The following is an 18,208-nucleotide window of genomic DNA, read 5'->3' as shown; positions in this document are numbered from 1 at the left end:
GTGACTTGCTTAGTCTGCCTTCTTATACAACTCAGAACCACCTGACCAAGGATGGTGCTGCCCACAGTAGTCTAGACCCTTCTACATCAATCATCAATCAAGAAAAGCCTACAGGCCAATCTTATGGGCACATTTTCTCAGTTGGGGTTCCCTCTTCCCAGGTATATCTAGGTTTGTTTCAACTTGACAAAAAACAACCAGCATCCCCAGAGAACAAGTAGACAGAAACAGGACTCGGCAGGACTGTGTACTTACAGAGACTGTGTACCGCCTTCCTGACCTGGGCCACCAAGGGCCCAGCACCCTTTGATGAGCCTTACTGCCCTTTCAGCTTCTCTGGGAAACCAGAGTAGGCCTGCTCTCCAGGTCAGAGAACCAGTGGCCACCACAGTCCAAAGACAATACCCAATAGGACCATAAAAATGACCCAAATGACCCCAGGGCCTTCCTGTTAGAAGAAGCAGCCACCCGGGCAGCTGTTCTGTACAGAACAGAGTTGCCTGAGTCCTACCTAGGCGCCATGAACTCTGCCTTCTCCTTCTCTGGCCAACCTGGCTCTGCAGCCGGACTGCTGTGCACGGAGCAGAGACACGGGCAGAGGTGTGAGATACTCTTGCTTCCCTGCACCTCTGCCCAGGCTCACACACAGATGCTTGGGAGAAAGAAGATAAACTACATAAAGAGAATGGGCACACACATTTGTCAGCATGCTGGTGACCTCGTTAGCCCGGGCAGGGTTGCAGAAGCCCAGACCTGGGATCCACATGGAGAATCCCTTTCTGTGTTCTTTCCAGATAACAAGGACGTGTCAGTGATGATGAGTGAGATGGACGTGAATGCCATTGCTGGCACGCTGAAGCTCTACTTCCGCGAGCTGCCGGAACCCCTCTTCACTGATGAGTTCTACCCTAACTTCGCAGAGGGCATTGGTGAGCGTTGACGGCCTCAGCCCTGTGGGAGGCATCTCCCTACCTCTTCTTCTCTCTTCCGGCACTGTTAGGAGAGGGAATCAGAACTCTTCCCCTCTACGCTGGGTCCACATTTGAACCCAACCTAAGGGAGTTGGCTGTGTAAGACAAAAACCAAGCCATCTGTGGGCTGTCCAAGGGCTGCTGCTGCCCTCTCCTCTCAATATGGCCAGAGGGTAACCAGTGTCGCCACGGGCATGTCCAGCTGTGGCATCCTGATAGCCACAGCACTCCTTTCAGTGGAGTAGCATTGAATGGATGGCTTGCCGGGTTCCTCTGGGAACCCCCAACACTCTATCCCCAGGTCCTGGCCCAGTCAAGCAGAGGTTCAAGCCTAGCCTTGACCTTTAGTCAACCTGAAGGATGGTGCTCAAAGTAGCCACTAGCACGTGAGACAAGCATAGCTCCTACCTGGCCCTTAGGGTGACCCAGCCTGTATGGCCAGTTCACCAGAAGACCTGGGCCTTCGGGCCTGAAAGTGCCCCTAGGGTGCACATGAAAACAAGGGAAACTCCCAGGGACCAGGGCAGGGGCCTTGCAGCCCTCCAGTTCTCTTTATCCCAACTCTACATGCTTCCTTCAGAACCTGGGCTCTTTTCGTGTGCTTACAGCTGCAGAAAGTGGCCCTGAGCACAGCTCTACCCACAGTCAGCATGGTTAGGACACCTGCTGGACAGGTGCCTAGGGTGCTGTTGTCCCTTTGAGATGAGAGAAGGCATTTCGAGTATCTCCCATGGCACATAAACAACCACCCCGGGGTCCTTCTCAGAGGGGATTAGTCTAAGCTGTGTGAGCCGAGACCGTGATGGGCCTGCTGAACTCTGTCATCTTCCAGCATAGGCTTTGGATCTGTCATCAGATATCCTCAGGAGAGGTCTCCAGCTTGGGCTGTGACCCTGGAAACTAAACTTCCTCTTTCTGTAGCTCTTTCAGACCCTGTTGCAAAGGAGAGCTGCATGCTCAACTTACTGCTGTCCCTCCCAGAAGCCAACCTACTGACGTTCCTTTTCCTTCTGGACCACTTGAAAAGGTAGCGCCTGTTCTCCTGTGCAGCCCAAGACCCCAAGAAACTAGGCACCAAGGGCTTTGTCTCCTTCCTGGGTCTGCAATAGTTTCCCATTCCAGGGACCAGAACCACGGCCACCCCTGTCCCTCTGCACCATGACATTAAGCCAACAGCCAGAATTGCACTTGAACTTGTCCTTTACTCCCAGATCATGGCCCAGAGCTGTCCCAGCTGCCCACTGGCCTTGAGCTCTCTTGATCCAGGGCTCCTCAGACTCTGGGGTGGAGTCTTTTTGTTAGTTTGTTTTCGAGACAGGGTTTCTCTGTGTAGTTTTGGTGCCTGTCCTAGATCTCGCTCTGTAGCCCAGGCTGGCCTTGAACTCACAGAGATCCACCTGGCTCTGCCTCCTGAGTGCTGGGATTAAAGGCATGCACCACCACCGCCTGGCTGGGGTGGAATCTTTACTTCTGCCCTGAATGTAATGTTGAAACAGCACCCTCTGCTTTGGCCTTACACAGGGTGGCGGAAAAGGAGACGGTGAACAAGATGTCCCTGCACAACCTCGCCACAGTCTTTGGTCCTACGCTGCTTCGACCCTCAGAGAAGGAAAGCAAGCTCCCTGCTAACCCCAGCCAGCCCATCACCATGACTGACAGCTGGTCCCTGGAGGTCATGTCCCAGGTATAGGAGACGTAGTCCACGTTACCCTGGTGACACAGGGGACGACCTCAGTCTTATTAGTCATTCCCACCTCTACTACAGAGGTCGACCCCCTACGACTGAGAGGGCCAGGAACGAAGGACCCTGGCTACTTTGATTCCCTCAGTACCTGAGTAGATTTGCAGGGCCCAAGGCCCAGCCCACCTGCTGGTCTTTCAAGTGTGCACAGCCTAGGCCTTAAAACTTCATCCTGTGTAGGCGGACACCTGCCTAATCCGGGGTGTCTTGATGCGCGAGGCTGTTGTCACTAACGGGGTCTCTTAGTGCCTGAGCTGGGTTAGCCAAGATGAGCTTCCTGCCCGCAACCCAGAGCACCCTCTTACTTGTTTACCTCTCCCTTCTCTGCTGGGACAGGTCCAAGTGTTGCTGTACTTCCTGCAGCTGGAGGCCATCCCTGCCCCCGACAGCAAGAGACAGAGCGTCCTGTTTTCCACGGAAGTCTAAAGGCCTGGCGTCAGTCGTCTCATTAAGAGGTCCACAGAATGACCTGGAAACCTGTGGCAAGAGACTCCATCCTCGGAGTGGGAATGGGACCCTTCTTGTGGTGTAATTTAACCATTCCCAGGCTCTGGGCCATCCGCCAAGAGACAAGTACCCAAAGCAAAAGGCCAAAGGGGCCTACACAAATCATCCGGGTGTGTCTGCAAGTCCCAGGCTGGCCCCAGACTGTACTCTTTCCTTGTTGCCACCGGAGGGCGCCCCAGGCCAGCCCATCTGCCAGCCTGCATACGAGGGAAAGGTGGCAGAGAGTGGTTTTTACGAGAAATCTAATTTATCAGAGTTTAAAAAAAAAAAAAAAATCTCTACTGGATCATTTGTTCCGATGCACCCTCTCTGGGGAATAGGGACACCACCAGATCCCTCACTCTTGTGTCTTGAATAAACACTGCTGCTGCTTCATATTGTGGGGGCCCCAGCCCTGTCCCTGGGTGGGTGGGGATTGTCTTCACTGCCCCGACTTAGAAGTTCCGCTGTCTGTGTGACAAACGGGGTTTGAGATGCTGAGTCAACGCGGTGGCGTCTTCACTCCTTGCTGCTTGCTCTGTCTTTCTCCAGGGGTGTCTGTGCAGAAGTAGGTCAGGCTCCTCCTGTCTGCTGATACTCTTGTTTTAGCTGTTCGTGCACTTCCTCAGGAGGATGCTCCATCGCAGCCCAGAAGTGTCCAGGGACCAGACACGGGGTGGGGGGGAAGGAGGCCCCGGCCGGGCACCTTACCATTCCTTCTGCAGGGAGAGTGGCCGTGCCCACTGATCTTTACTGCCTGCCTGGCACCACGTCTCCCTTTTGGCTTACAAAGGCTGTGACTTCTCTGGCCTGGCTCTGACGGCTCTCTCGCTCTCTGTCCCCTGTCGTCCCACATCCACATCACATCCTTTCCTCGCTCTCGACTGAGCAGACTTGGTTAACTTTTGTAGGAGTTTCTGCTCCGGAGCAGCAGCTTGCTCTAGCGGCTTGTTTTAAAACTTTGATCCGAAATAGCTTTTGATACTTGAATATTTTTAAGTTTTATACATAGTTTCTAATTTTTTTCCTAACGGATTCAGACACCTAATGAGATACTAGAATGTACACCGTGGACGGGCAGCGTCCCAAGCAGTTTTTTTGTCTTCCTTCAAGAACCAGCTTTCTTTTGGTTAGGAGTCATTTCTGATGTCCCTGGAACGTCAGAAACATGGGAAGGAGGTTAGGCAAGTCAGGCCTGGGGGTGGGAGCAGATGCCCCAAAGCAGCCTGAAAGCTAGCCCATCTTCTGCCCTCGCACCCTACATTCCTTGTACCTGGACGGGAGTCGGGATCGTCTCTTCCTGACCACCCTCCGTAGTGAAAAGAGAAAGGGGAAGCCGCCACTTACCTTCAAGAAAGAAACCCAGAAATCCATGCATTGTTTTTAAAATGGTCTTGGAATCCCACGCTTGGGAGGTTGAGGCAGAATTGCCCTGAGTTCAAGACCAGCCTCGGCAGCATAGAGCTGATCAGGCGGCCAGCCAAGGCTCCAATGCAGGGCTGTGGTACAAGGGGCTTGGAGTAGACGGGAGAGAAGAGACCAGTAGACTTGAATGCTGTGCTGCTCCTGCAGAAAGGCATGACTTGGGGGTGTAGATTGCTTGTCACGGAGGACTCCCGCACCTGGTCACATTGGCCACAGCCCCTCCCACGCCTGGAAGGTGGGTGTGTCCGCAAACAGCCTCTGCCAACCCCACAGCACATGGGGATTCCCGAGAGGCAGAGTCATGTATCCCCTACTGTCTGCTCTTGAACCTGCCCAAGGTGTTGGGCAGGAAACAACAGACCCTGCAGGGTCTCCTCTGTCTGCATACAGTGTTTGTTTAGTTGGCTTTTTTTTTTTTTTTCTCAGCAGAGCCACCCTTTGGTCTGCCCTGGAGCGTTTCTGGACCCAGTGGGCTCCCCTAGTTTGACTGTCCCTCTCGGTCCCCCTCGGTGGCTCTGACCCTAGGAGGGGACACTGCTGAGGAAAGCCAACCCTAGCTGTCGTTTCTGCCCACTCTGTTGTCTCTTGATTTGCATCTGTCACCCTTGAACTGGAAAGCAATATATCAACGTGCCAATTTGCATCCCCTTGCCCGGCTCCTCCCTCGGTTCACTTTATTTATATAGGTGTTGTTTGAGGATGGAATGATCACTCTTGTGTTGTGCTCAAAGTGTTCCTCCGCCATCCAGCCACGGTGGCCGTGGCTGGGGCTGCCTCTGTTACCATCTCACACCTTGCAGGCCTGTAGGCTGGCAAAGCCAATGTGGGGCTGGAAAATACACGGTGGTTCTCCCAGGAGTGGGATAACCCAGCTTTCCCTCTGCAAAGAGAATGATGGCCCGGAGTCCATCATGGCTACCCCGCAAGCGTGGCTGCCAGACAATAAAGGAAGAAGTGATGCTTTCTTACCTTGGAACCTGGGTCCTGCCTGGGTATAGCAGGCTTGGCGTCATGGTGGTAACCTGGTCTCCCTGGTGGGTGGATGGTCTCTTAGCTGCGATCTTGCTTTTGAGCTCAGCTGTCTGTACTACTTCTGTGCCGGAAGGACCATGGACACTCTTATTAAAGTCTCCTGAGACTACTTCAGTTTGTGGTGGTTTCTAGTTGGTCAGTTGCCTCTGGGTTTGAACCCCCTGCACTCCTGGGGCTTGCCAAAACTGGAAACTGTGGGCATAGAGAAGAACCAGTGGACAGAGCCCTTCACTGTCCAACCCGGCCATCAGTGAGGGAGAAGGGGTCTGCGTGTACCACTGTGGGAAGGCCTGGTTTACTGGAATTGGGTACCCACAGGCAGTTGCCAGGCACGCGGTTTCAAGATATGGAATGGCAGCTGAGTCCTCAAGCATGGGGCAGTCTAGTTTGGGCAAGGAGCATAGCCTGGGCTAAAGGGGAGAAAGAGAAACCACTTAGGAAGTCAGTCTTGACCCTGCAGAGACGGCAGTAGGGTTGTTGACCAATCTTGCTTGTTTTGCTGGGACCTGGTTCTCACCTACGCCCATGCCCCTCTTTTAAGCCCCTAAAACCTGCTGGGATTGCAAGTTGGGCAGCTGGACCCTACCTTCGTATGGCATGTAGAGTAGGTAGATAGTCTTAGCTCTCAGAAGCCTGCTTCTGGTGGAAACAGGCATGTGACATGGGTTCTTTCTTTGATGGTGGTGTCTTGGGAAGAGCCTTGCCATGTCCCATTCACCATCAGATTACCTTTGACAATATTTAAATCAAGTCACCCTAATGCTTCCTAGAACAAGGCTCACTTGACAGAGACTGCAAATGGCCAAGGGGGCGGGGGAGTGGGGGAGCTGAACAATGTGATTTTTCAGTGTGACTCCAGCCTGCAGGCTGCTTGGAGTATCACTGTCGCCATTGCCATTTTGATGACAGTGCAAGGTTATAGAGGTGTTAGGAGTGACAGGTTGATCAGAGTAGACGCTCACTGCTCCATTCACCAACTGACAGACTTGACAGAGATCACCCTGAAGGACCAAAAGAGCTGTACCCTCACCCTTGGATTCTGAGCAGCCTCAGCTGCCCTAACCCCATTCCCACCCCACAAGCACATGGATTGACCTTGGACTCACCCTTCCCAGGAAGCTATGCGCACGGTGACCAGGAAGGGCTTCTGCTGGTAGTAGACTAAGTCCAGCCCCTAAAAGGTTACAGTCGAGCTCTCTTTCGTTGTCTGCCTGGCTCTGTTTGGAAAACGTACACACATACATGCATTCATAGCCTTTTTGCATCTCTTACTAGAGGTGGATTCTTCAGGCAAAAGCTGACTCCTCACCATGCTTCTGCACGCCAGAGCCAGGTCTGGCCAAACCCAGATCCGTGGTATGGCCTGGGGACAGGATAATTCACTGTGCCTCAAATCTGAAGTCATCAACACTGCCGGGAGTCCTTTGAGCAGTGGTTCTCAACCTGTGGGTTGCGACCCCTTGGGTTAACCCTTTCACAGGGGTTGCCTAAGACTATAGGAAAACACAGAGATTTATATTATGAGTAATAACCATAGCGAAACTACAGCTATGAAGTAGCAACAAAATAATTTTATGGCTGGGGATCACCACAGCTCTACATAGCATTGCAAATCCTCCCTGTGAGCAGATGCGGGGTTCTGTCTTAACTCCCTGTCCCCAATGAACCAACTTTCTGCTAGGCAAGACCTCGACTTCCAGCCTGAGCCTGAACAAAATGGCATTTGTTGGTGGGGACGTGCAGGCTGAGATTGTCTGGCATCTTGCCCTCTCAAATTCATGTAGAAATTGCAGAAGGGCTTCTCATGACTCCTTCCACCCCAATGTGCCAGTGGCCTTAAAAGACATTTCCCGAGGTCTGATGATGGGCCCTTGCAAATAGTTCTGGAAAGATAAACAGCAAGAGTGAGGGAGTGACAACCGGCTCCTGAAGAGGCCCAAATGGCCTCTGCTGGAGCAGCGCCCACAGGCCAGCAGGACCGGAGCTAGATCCCGGCAGAGGTCAAGAGAGCTGGTGGGGTCAAATGGAAGTGGGAGAGAGCTGACAAGTCACAGTCAACTCCCAGGCAGAGTTCTGCATCACGTGACAATGACAGGCAATGGGTTAAGAGGTGGGTTCTTGAAGACACACGCCACATCTCATTCCTAACCAAATTAGAAAGGGTACCAGCTCCCTGTGGGAAAATGGTGCCCAAAGCTCCTAAACCCAGCAGCCTGGCCTGATGTCGGATGGTAATAACATTCCAAGAAAGGCTTCAGAGCTCCTCAGGCTATGTCTCCAACTACGGAAGTACATCAGAGGCTTCATCTACATTCCTGTCCTGTGTATGGAACTCGGGAAGGCTCAAGACAGCTTGGGCTGTCTAGCAAGACCGTGTTTCAAAATACAAACGAGAAAATACCATGCGCAGATGGAGGGGGCAATTTACATGCCAAGTATTGCCAAGGTTGCAGGAGGCACCATGACTGAAGAGGGAGGCCTGGACCAAAATTCCACCCAGCGCATCCACCTGCCAACAGATGAGCTCGGCACTTCTGGCTTCTAGAACTGAGAAGTCAGTCCTGGTTTTCTGGAGCCCTGTGGTTTATAAATTTCTAAGGCAGCCGCGTGAAACTAATACTGTTTCACACAACTAGGAAGTCAAGATACATCCATCAGTCCTAGGGTCCAAAGCCTAAAGGAGAGAGGCAGAAAGAAGCCAATGAGGCAGACGCAAAGGTCACCCCCACGCTTGGCAATGATGCAGCACAGCATTTGGGCAAACAAAGGGCTTGCTGACCTGATCTAGAGGTCTTGCTGCTCCTCTTCGACCACCAGCTGTGCTTACAAAGGCCCCGAGGAGGTGGAGTGCCTTCTGCTAGGTCCTCACTTGCCTCTTGTGTCCACATCCTTCCTAGCCTTAGTCCCACATCAGGCTCAGTCCGCAAGGCCCTCTAGTATGTTTGGAATTCGTCACCTTCGCCTCACAAACAGCTCTCGTCTAGCCCTCAGAAAGCATCAGGGGGCTGGAAATGGGGGCCGGCGACTCGGTGCTTGCCTAAGATGCAGCCCCTGGGCTTTGTCGCTAGCGCTGCAAAAGGAGGGGAAGAGGCATCCACCAGGGCAGCTGCTTGCTCAGAATTTGACATCAGTGACACCTACCTTGAAGTGCGAGGTGTGTGGTGATGTCTGCTGGGGATCAAATCAAGCCCCTTGCACGTGCTAAGCATATGCCTTACCATTGAGCTACACCCCAACTCCAAAAGATCAATTTTTAAAGAAATTTTTATTATGCCAACTATACATAATAATAGTTCCATTAGAATACTTTATACATGTATAAAATCTATTTCAATCATATTTACCCTCCGTTTCCTTCTCTTGCCCCCTCCTACTTCTACTGATATCATCCTCTTCCCAGCTAGTTTCTTGTCTTTTCATGGTGTGTGTGTGTGTGTGTGTGTGTGTGTGTGTGTGTGTGTGTGTGTGTCTGTCTGTCTGTCAATGAGCTTGATTAGGCTTGTCTTCAGGAACATGGGTAAGGGTTTATTCACAGGAGCCCTGGCAACTTACAGAGGTTACACCCTTCCCCAAGCAACAGTAACTGCCTATAGATTCTCAAGAAAGGAAGGAGTCTCCTGAGCCCCAACCCTGTTGCAACTCTTAACTGCCTAGAACACCCCTTACCATACCAGGTCGTTAGCAGGCCTGATCTTGTGCAGGACTTTGTACAGATAATCATAGCTCCTATGAGTTCCCAAGCGCAATGGCCATGTGACATCAGGAAGATGGCGTTCTACAACACTCCATGCCTTCCAGCTCCTACTCTCTATCCATCTAGTCTTCCTGAACATTCCTGAGCCTCAGAGGGAATGATACAGAATTGAACATTCAGCAGTTACTTATTCTCAGCACTTTGAGTAATTATAAGTCTCAGCAGTAATCGCTGCCTACTGCAAAAAGATGATCTGCCCAACGTTGAGAGCAACACTAACCTACGGGCATAAAGATTTAGAAGGTAATTGGATAGACACAACATGTCCATTTTTTAAATTTTGGTTTGGTTTGGTTTTTCCAAGACAGGGCCTTTCTGGGTAATAGCTCTGGCTGTCCTAGAAGTCGCTATATAGACCAGGCTGGCCTCCAACCCACAGAGATCTGCCTTCCTCTGCCTCCCAAGTGCTGGGATTAAAGGCATGCACCACTATGCCCAGCACAACATGTCTATTTAATAAAACAATAGTTCTAGCCTTGCCACTAAGGCCTAGTCATGGGATTTGATCAGATTTATGGTACCAGGTATGAATCCCCTGCCGTGGAGCAGACCTTCCTCAAATCCAATCAGAAAGTGGTCACACCATGGCTATTCCACCAGTGGGCACATATTGACTAGCAGGTCAGCAGTGAATTATGGCCGGTCTACAGCTGTCTAAGACTGTTAATGACCACCACCATGAAGCTAGCTGGCCAGGAAGAAGTTCTCTCCATGCCTGCAACCAAAGCATGTGGTGTCTTCAGTAATAGAGTCTTATCATCCAGTTCTGGTGGGCAGTCAAGAGCAGTGGGAATAGCCTATAATGTTTTAGGGGCCTCCTCCCTGGCCAAGAAGTCATTGGGAGATAGCCCACACCCAGTACTAGAATTATCATTTAATAACCTATGGCTTATGGGAGTAGCTTTATCCACCCACACAGAGTACTTCAGCTTAACTTGATTGTTAATTATCTTATCAAGTAGCAGGTTTATTTTCGGCCTTTTGCTGTGGTATGTCTTTCTGTATGCTGTGAATATGTGTTGCTCTGATTGGTTGATAAATAAAGTTGTTTGGCCAATGGCGAGGTAAAATAAGGTTAGGCAGTGCATTCGAACTGAAGAGACGGGAGAAGAAAGGAGAGGAGAGACGCTGTGAGCTGCCCCCGGGAGAAGGATGATGTGAAAGTGCCAGTAAGCCATGAAGCCATGCATCAAAACAGATTAATAGAAATGGGTGGAATTAAGTTATAAGAGCTGGTTAATAATGAGCCTGAGTCATAGGTCATATAGTCTGTAATTAATATAAGCCTCTGTGTGTTTACCTGGGACCGAGCAGCCTCAGGACCAGGCGGGACACAGGGAAACTTCTATCTACAGCCTTTTTTTATACATTCTTAGTTTGGGGTGACCCTCCCCAGCACACCCTCCTCTCCTTATCTCTCTGTCCTCCTCCATCCTCACTTAAACTTTTCTAACTCCAGTATTCATTCACCCTTCCACTTTCCTATGACACGTTACTATCCTTGCCCCCAACCAAAGCCTCTTTCCCTCTCCCATGGGCCCTTTCTAGTTTCCTGGCCTCTACATATCCTCACCCTCATATAAATACCCATATATGAAAACTAGAGCTACGATGTCATGAGAGGGAGCACATGGTGTTCATCTTTCTGAGCCTGGATTACCTCACCTAATCCAACATTCTCTATTTCCATTAATTTTCTCAAATATCTTCATTTCATTTTTCTTCATGGCTGAATAAAATTGCATTATTTATGTGGACTATGTTTTCATTACCCATTAAAGGACATCTACATTAATTCTATTTCTTTGCTATTGTGGATAGATCAGAAATAATCATGGATGTGCACACATCTCTGTGAAGGATATAGAGCCCTTTGAGGATATGCCTGGGAATGCAATGGCTGTGACATATGGTAGTTGTATTTTTAGCTTTTTTTTTTTTTCTTTGAGAAACCTACCCACAGATTTCTACAGTGGCTGCACTGGTTTTCCCACTCACCACCAGTAAAGAAGGCTTTACTCATCCTTACTTGCATTTGTCATCCCTCGGTATCTTGATGGTAACAAGAGGGAGTCTCACAGTAGTTTCAATTTGCATTTCCCTGACTACTAAGGATGTTGACATTTTTTAAAGTATTCATTGGCTATTTACATTTCTTCTTTTGAGAACCCTCTGTCCAGTTCAACTTCCCATTTTTTTTTTTTTTTTTTTTTTTGGTTTTTCGAGACAGGGTTTCTCTGTGTAGCTTTGCGCCTTTCCTGGAACTCACTTGGTAGCCCAGGCTGGCCTCGAACTCACAGAGATCCACCTGGCTCTGCCTCCCGAGTGCTGGGATTAAAGGTGTGCGCCACCACCGCCCGGCTCAACTTCCCATTTTTAAAGAAAGGTTTGTTTATTTTTATTTTATGTGTATGAGTGTTTTGCCTGCATGAATGTATGTGTACCACATGTGTGCCTGAAACCAGAAGGGGCCAGAAGAGGACACAGGGTTCCCTGAAACTAAAGTTACAGATGGTTGTGAGCTGCCATGTAGGTGCTGGAACCAAAACCAGGTCCTCTACAAGGGTAGCAAGTGCTCTTAACCACTGAGCAGTCTCTCCAGCCCTATTAGCCCATTTGCAATTGGATTATTTTTCTTGCTATTCCAATTTTTAAAATTTTTTTGTATATTGTTAATATTAATTGTGATGCCTGTTCTTGGTTGTCAATTTGACTGTATCTGGAATGAACTACAATCTGGAAATGGAGGGCACACTTGTGATCCAGATCTTGAGGCTGGAAGACAACATGCCTTTGATCTGGATCTTGAGGCTTGAAGACACATGCCTTTGATCTGGATCTTGAGGCTGGAAGACACAGGCCTTTGATCTGGATCTTGAGGCTGGAAGACACAGGCCTTTAACACAGATCTTGAGGCAAGAAAGCACACCTGTAATCTGGGCCACACCTTCTGCTGGAAGCCTGTGTAAGGACAGGGGAAGAAGGAAGCGTTCATTCTTCTTTGCCTGCTTGCCCTCACCTTGTCAGCACATCCATTTCTTCACTGATATTGGAGCCCACTTCTTCGGGATTCCAGCACATACAGAAGACCAGCTGTATGGTTGGTCACTCAGCTGGTGGGACTGAGCAATTGCTAAATTCTTGGACTTTCCATTCACAGCTAGCCATTGTTGGACTGTAGCCTGTAAGTCATTCCAATAAATTTGTGTGTGTGTGTGTGTGTGTGTGTGTGTGTGTGTGTGTGTGAATATATATGAAGAGAGAGAAAGAGAGAGAGAGAGAGAGAGAGAGAGAGAGAGAGAGAGAGAGATTCATTCCATAAGTTTTGTGATTACTACTAATCTGTAGGATGCCTCTTGACTTCCTTGTTTCCTTGGCTGTACATAAGCTATTTAATTTCAGGAGGTCCCATTTGTCAATTGTTGGGCCTAATTCCCGAGTGCTTGGAGTCTTATTTACAAGTCAGTCCTTAGGCTAGGGAATGACTCAGTGGTCAGAGTCTGGCCACACTTCCAGAGGACTCACGTTAGGTTCCTAGCACCTGAGTCAGGAGTCTCACAGCCATCTGTAACACTAGCTCCAGGGGATCTGACACCCTCTTCTGGTCCTATCGGGTACCCTCACACACACATACACACACATGTGGCAGCCACACAGCCACACAGATATACACATGAATAAAAATTAAAACTTAAAAATTATAGTTGAAAGTCTTTACCTATACCTATATCTTGAAGTATATGCCCTACTTTTTTCTTCTAGTACTTTCAAAGTTTAAGGTTTTGTGTTAAGGGCTTTGGTCCATTTGTAGTTGATTGTTAGTCAAGGTAAAAGGTAGAAGGGAGCTAGTTTGAGCTGGTGAGATAGTTCAGGAGATAAAGGGGCTTGCCACCAAGACTGGCAACTTGAGTTCAATCCCAAGGATCCACATAGTAGAAGGAGACTGACTCCAATATGCTGTCGTCTGACCTCCATGCTGTGGTAGTGTGTTGTGTACACATACAATAAACAGATAGATAGATAGATAGATAGATAGATAGATAGATAGATAGATAGATAGATAGATAAATGAAATGTGACAGAAAAAGAGACTCTGGTTTCATTCTTCTATATGTAGACAGCCAGTTGTCCCAGCACCATTTGTTAAAGAGAGTGTCTCTTATCCAACAGGTGTGTTTGGCATCCTTGTGGTTGTTGTTGCATGGGTTTATATCTAGATTGTCTATTCTATTCCATTGATCTGCTTATCTGGTTTGTGCCAGCACCATGCTATTTTTTCTTACTATGGCTCTGCGGTTTAACTTGAAATCAGGTCTGGTGATAACTCCAGCATTATTCTTTCTGCTCATAATCGCTTTGATTATCTGGGGTCTTTGGTTCCTGTATGTGTTTAAGATTGTTTTCCTGTCTCTGTGGGGAAATGGCATTGGAATTTTGATGGGCATTACATTGGATCTGTAGGCTGCTCTTCTCAGTGTAGCTGTTTTAACCGTGTTGATTTGCATCTTCTCTAATTTCTTTTTTTTTGTAACGATTGATTTTTTTTTGTTGTTGTTTTGTTTTTGTTTTTCGAGACAGGGTTTCTCTGTGTAGCTTTGCGCCTTTCCTGGAACTCACTTGGTAGTCCAGGCTGGCCTCGAACTCACAGAGATCCGCCTGGCTCTGCCTCCCGAGTGCTGGGATTAAAGGCGTGCGCCACCACCGCCCGGCGATTTTTTTTTTTTTTTTTATGTTATATGAATGAGAGTTTTATCTGCATGTATGTATGTGCACCATGTACTATGTGCAGTGCCCTTGACTGCCAGAAGAAGGCATCAGATTCCCCTGGAACTGACATCACAGGCAATTGTGAGCTGCCATGTGGGTGCTGGGAACTGAACCTTGATCCTCTGTCAGAACACCAAGTACTCTTAACCACTGAGCCGTCTCTCAAGTCCTTTCTTTGTTTCTTTCTTTGGTGATTTAAAGTCTTCATTGTAAAGCCTTTTAGTTGGTTAGATTTGTTCCAAGGCACTACCTGGTGTGGGGATGATTGTGATTGGGGTTTCTTCCTGATGTCTGTTTCAGGGTGTTTTTATCGTTACATAGGAAGCTGCTATGTTTTGTATGTGTCCTGTTTGGCTTTCTGTTGCTATGGTAAGTGGCTGTGACTAAAACCCACTTAGAGAGGCCAAGGGTTTATTTAAGATTACAGCTTATAGTCGACCATGAAGGGAAGCCAGGGCAGGAGTTTAAGGCAGGAACCTGGAGGCAGGACCTGAAGCAGAGACCTTGGAGCAGTGTCACCCACTGGCTGGCTCCACATGGCTTGTTTATCTGCCCAGCCCCCTGTGGGTGGTTTAAGAAGCATCAGTGTCCTTTCTTCTTTGAGGTCTGACAAAACCAACCACTGAATCCATCTAAGTCTATGCTTCTTTTATTTTTATTTTAGTTACTATTTCTATCTCACTTTTTATAAATTTGCTTAAATTTTTTTATGTCATCTCAGTTTTGTTTGGCAGAAAAATGTATATCTAGAAATTCATCTATTTCTTTTTCTAATTCAATGGACCATACATATTTAAGGTATGGACTCATGATTTTCTGAATTTGATTGGTGGATGGTGTGATCTTTTTCCTTTCATCTCTAATTAAATTACATAGATCTTTTCTCTGTTTCGGTTAGTTTAGTTAAAGGTTTGTCAACCCTTTTTATCCTTTCAAAGAGCCAAGTCTGTTTCATTGGCTCTTTGTATTTGTTTGTTTCCATTTCATTAATTTCTGGCTGGTCTTATTTCTTTCCATCTGCTACTTTTGAGTTTGGCCTGTCCTTGTTTTCCCAAGGCCCTAGAGTACATCGTTATATGAGATCTGTCTAATTTTCTTTTTTAAAATATTTATTGGGGCTGGAGAGATGGCTCAGCAATTAAGAGCATTTGTTGCTTTTGCAGAGGACTGGGTTTCATTCCCATCACCCACATAGTGGCTCACAACCATCTGTAACTCCATGTCCAGAAAATCTGAAGCCCTCTTCTGACTTTCTGGGGCACCAGGCACACACCTGCTATCCATACATATATGAAGGTAAAACATTCATAAACATAAAATACAAATAAATCTAAAGATTTTTAGAAGTTTGGTTTTATATGCATGTGTGTGTGTGCCTGAGTGTGAGTATATGAACCACACACCATGTGTGTGCAGTAGCCTGTGGAGGTCAGAAAAGATATTGGATGCTCTGGAATTAGACTTAGAGCTGCCATATGGGTGCTGGTAACCAGACCCAGGCCTGCAGGATCAGTAAATGCTCTTAACTATTGAACCATTTCTCTGGCTCTCCTCTCTATTCTCTTCATGTAGGTACTTATAGCTCTGAAACTTCTTAGGAATGTTATCATTCTGTCCAATAGGGTTTGATATGTTATGGTTTTTTCCCCCATTCAACTCTAAGACTTTTTTTTTAATCCCTTCTTGATATCTGCAATGACCCATTCATTGTCCAATACTGTGTTGTCTCGTCTCCATAAATTTGTGTATGTTCCGTAATTTCACTTGCTGTTATGTTGTAGTTTTGTTCAATTGTAATCAGATAGAATGAAATGAGTTTAAATTTCTTTACACTTTTGAAGATTTGCTTTGTGACCCGAGAGACCATCTATTTTAGGGACGGTTTCATGGGCTATTGAGAAGAATATGTGTTCTGCAGTGTCTGGGTGGAATTTTCTGTAGATGTATACTATGTCCATTCTATCTATGCATCTTTTAATTCAGATGTTTCTCTGTGTATCTCTTGCCTGGATGGTGTGTGAATTGATGTGAACTGGATATTGAATTCATCCACTACTATTGTGTGGTCACTTTTCCTCTAGTAGTATTTTTTTTTACAAAATTGTATGCACTCGTCTTTGGAAGAAGAATTGAAATGTCCTCTTGACAGAGTGTTCCCTTAATAAGTATAAGGTGACATCTTCCTTGTCTTTCTTACTGGTTTTGATTTGAAATCTGTTTTGACAGATATTAGGACAGTGACAACTGCTTGTTTCCTAGTTCCACTTTCTTGGAATACCTTTTTCCATCCTTTCATCTTAAGATAGTGATGTCTTTTATGGTGATGTGCATTTGGGGGATGCAATAAATAGGTGGATCTTGCCTTTTAATCCCTTTTTGCTAGTCTGAATCTTTGGAGTAAGAAGTTGAGTCCATTTATATTCAGAATTAGTATTGAAGGGTGTGTATTAAGTTTTGTCCTTCTTTGTGGATTTTGTAGTGCTTTGCGTTTTCCTATTCCTCTGTTGCTTCTCTATTATCCTGGCATGGTTTGTTCCTTCCTATTGCTGCATGTATGTGTTTGTCATTCTCTTTAGCCTAAATGATTCCTTCAAGTACCTTCTCTAGAGCTGGCCCAGTGATCACATGAGATTTCTCTCTCTCCTTTCATTATGACAGATAGCTTTGCTATTATTTGAATAATAGTCAGGGATGACATAGCTTTGCTGGGTAAAGTAGCCTGGGCTGACATAGCCTTGCTGGATATAAAAGTGTGGGCTGACATAGATTGCTGAGATAATAGTCTGGGCTGACACAGCTTTGCTGGTTATAGTAGCCTGGGTTGACATAGCTTTGCTGGGTATAATAGTCTGGGCTGACATAGTTTTGCTGGGTATAACAGTCTGGGCTCACATAGCTTTGCTGGGTAAAGTAGCCTGGGCTGACATAATTTTGCTGGTTATAGTAGCCTGGGTTGACATAGCTTTGCCACATATAGTAGTCTGGGTTGCATTGTTCTCTTTCAGAGTCTGAAATACCTCATTCCAAGCAGTCCTGACTTTTAAAGTTTCTGTCAAGAAATCTGCTGTAATTCTGAAGGGCCTGCCTTCTTATGTGAGTTGATTCTTCTCACTTGTCACTTTCAACATACTTTGCTTTTTCTGTGTATTTACTTATAGTATAATGAGGAAAGTTCTTTTGTGGTCTTTTCTGTTTGGTATTTTAAATCTCTCCTATGTGTGGAGTGACATCTTTTCACCTATTTTCAAACATGATTCTGTTGAAATCATTTCTCTACCTTTAGCATAAATTTTTTTTCTCCCTTTCCCATGAGTCTTAGATTTGGTCTTTCACAGTGTCCCAAATATCTTGAAAGTTCCACTCATACCATCTTATTAATCTATCTTTGTCCTTTCTCTGATCCCTCTATTCCATCTTTGGGTTTGGATAGTTTGTTCTTTTCTGGATCCTTTGTATTGATGAAGCTTTCCGTGTGTTTTGTGGGTTTCATTTCCAGTATTTCAGGTAGGCTTTCTTTCAGTATTTTTCCTTATTGAATTCCCAACCCATGTCTTATATTACCATTTTTTTGTGTGTTCTCTTGGATTTCATTTGAGATTTTATTCTTCGAGTTCTTTGAAAATATTTCTAATCCTTCTTTTGAGTTATTTGTTTAAGATTTTGTCTAATTCACCCTCACTGAAGGTCATTACTGTGGGATTAGTAATTTTTGTGGGTTTTTTTTCCAAGACAGGATTGCTTTGTGTAGTCCTGGCTGTCATGGAACTCATTATGTAGACCAGACTGGCTTTGAACTGCTGCCTTCTGAGTGCTGGCATTAAAAGCATGATCCACCACTGCCTGGGCTTTTTTGTTTTTGTTTTGGGATTAGTAATTTTTGGAGTAATATTATCTTGGCTTTTCATGCTCTCCGTATTATTACTATATTGGGATTTATGTCTCTGGGGTTATTTTATTGCTTGGATTTTTTTCATAAGATGTATTCTTTCATTTGAAGTATTTTCAATGTTCAAGTGAGGCTAGGATGTGATA

At 46.7% G+C, this 18,208-nt stretch overlaps 1 protein-coding gene across 1 annotated transcript in view; it reads left to right on the top strand.

Moving 5' to 3' along the window:
• The window catches only part of Bcr (BCR activator of RhoGEF and GTPase), a 129,559-nt gene extending 123,795 nt beyond the window's left edge, over positions 1 to 5,764 (top strand). Inside the window, 4 exon segments of the mRNA XM_052744694.1 lie at positions 795 to 929; positions 1,893 to 1,998; positions 2,493 to 2,655; positions 3,049 to 5,764. Coding sequence (XP_052600654.1) covers positions 795 to 929; positions 1,893 to 1,998; positions 2,493 to 2,655; positions 3,049 to 3,138 — 494 coding nt within the window. The 3' untranslated portion in view covers positions 3,139 to 5,764.
• The last annotated feature ends 12,444 nt before the right edge of the window (positions 5,765 to 18,208 follow it).

This window comes from Peromyscus californicus, unplaced genomic scaffold, assembly GCF_007827085.1.
Source record: "Peromyscus californicus insignis strain IS unplaced genomic scaffold, ASM782708v3 Scaffold_19__1_contigs__length_69161282, whole genome shotgun sequence".
Lineage (NCBI taxonomy): Eukaryota > Metazoa > Chordata > Mammalia > Rodentia > Cricetidae > Peromyscus > Peromyscus californicus.
The sequence above is the reverse complement of the archived record's forward strand: the minus strand, read 5'-3'. Positions and strand labels throughout refer to the sequence as shown.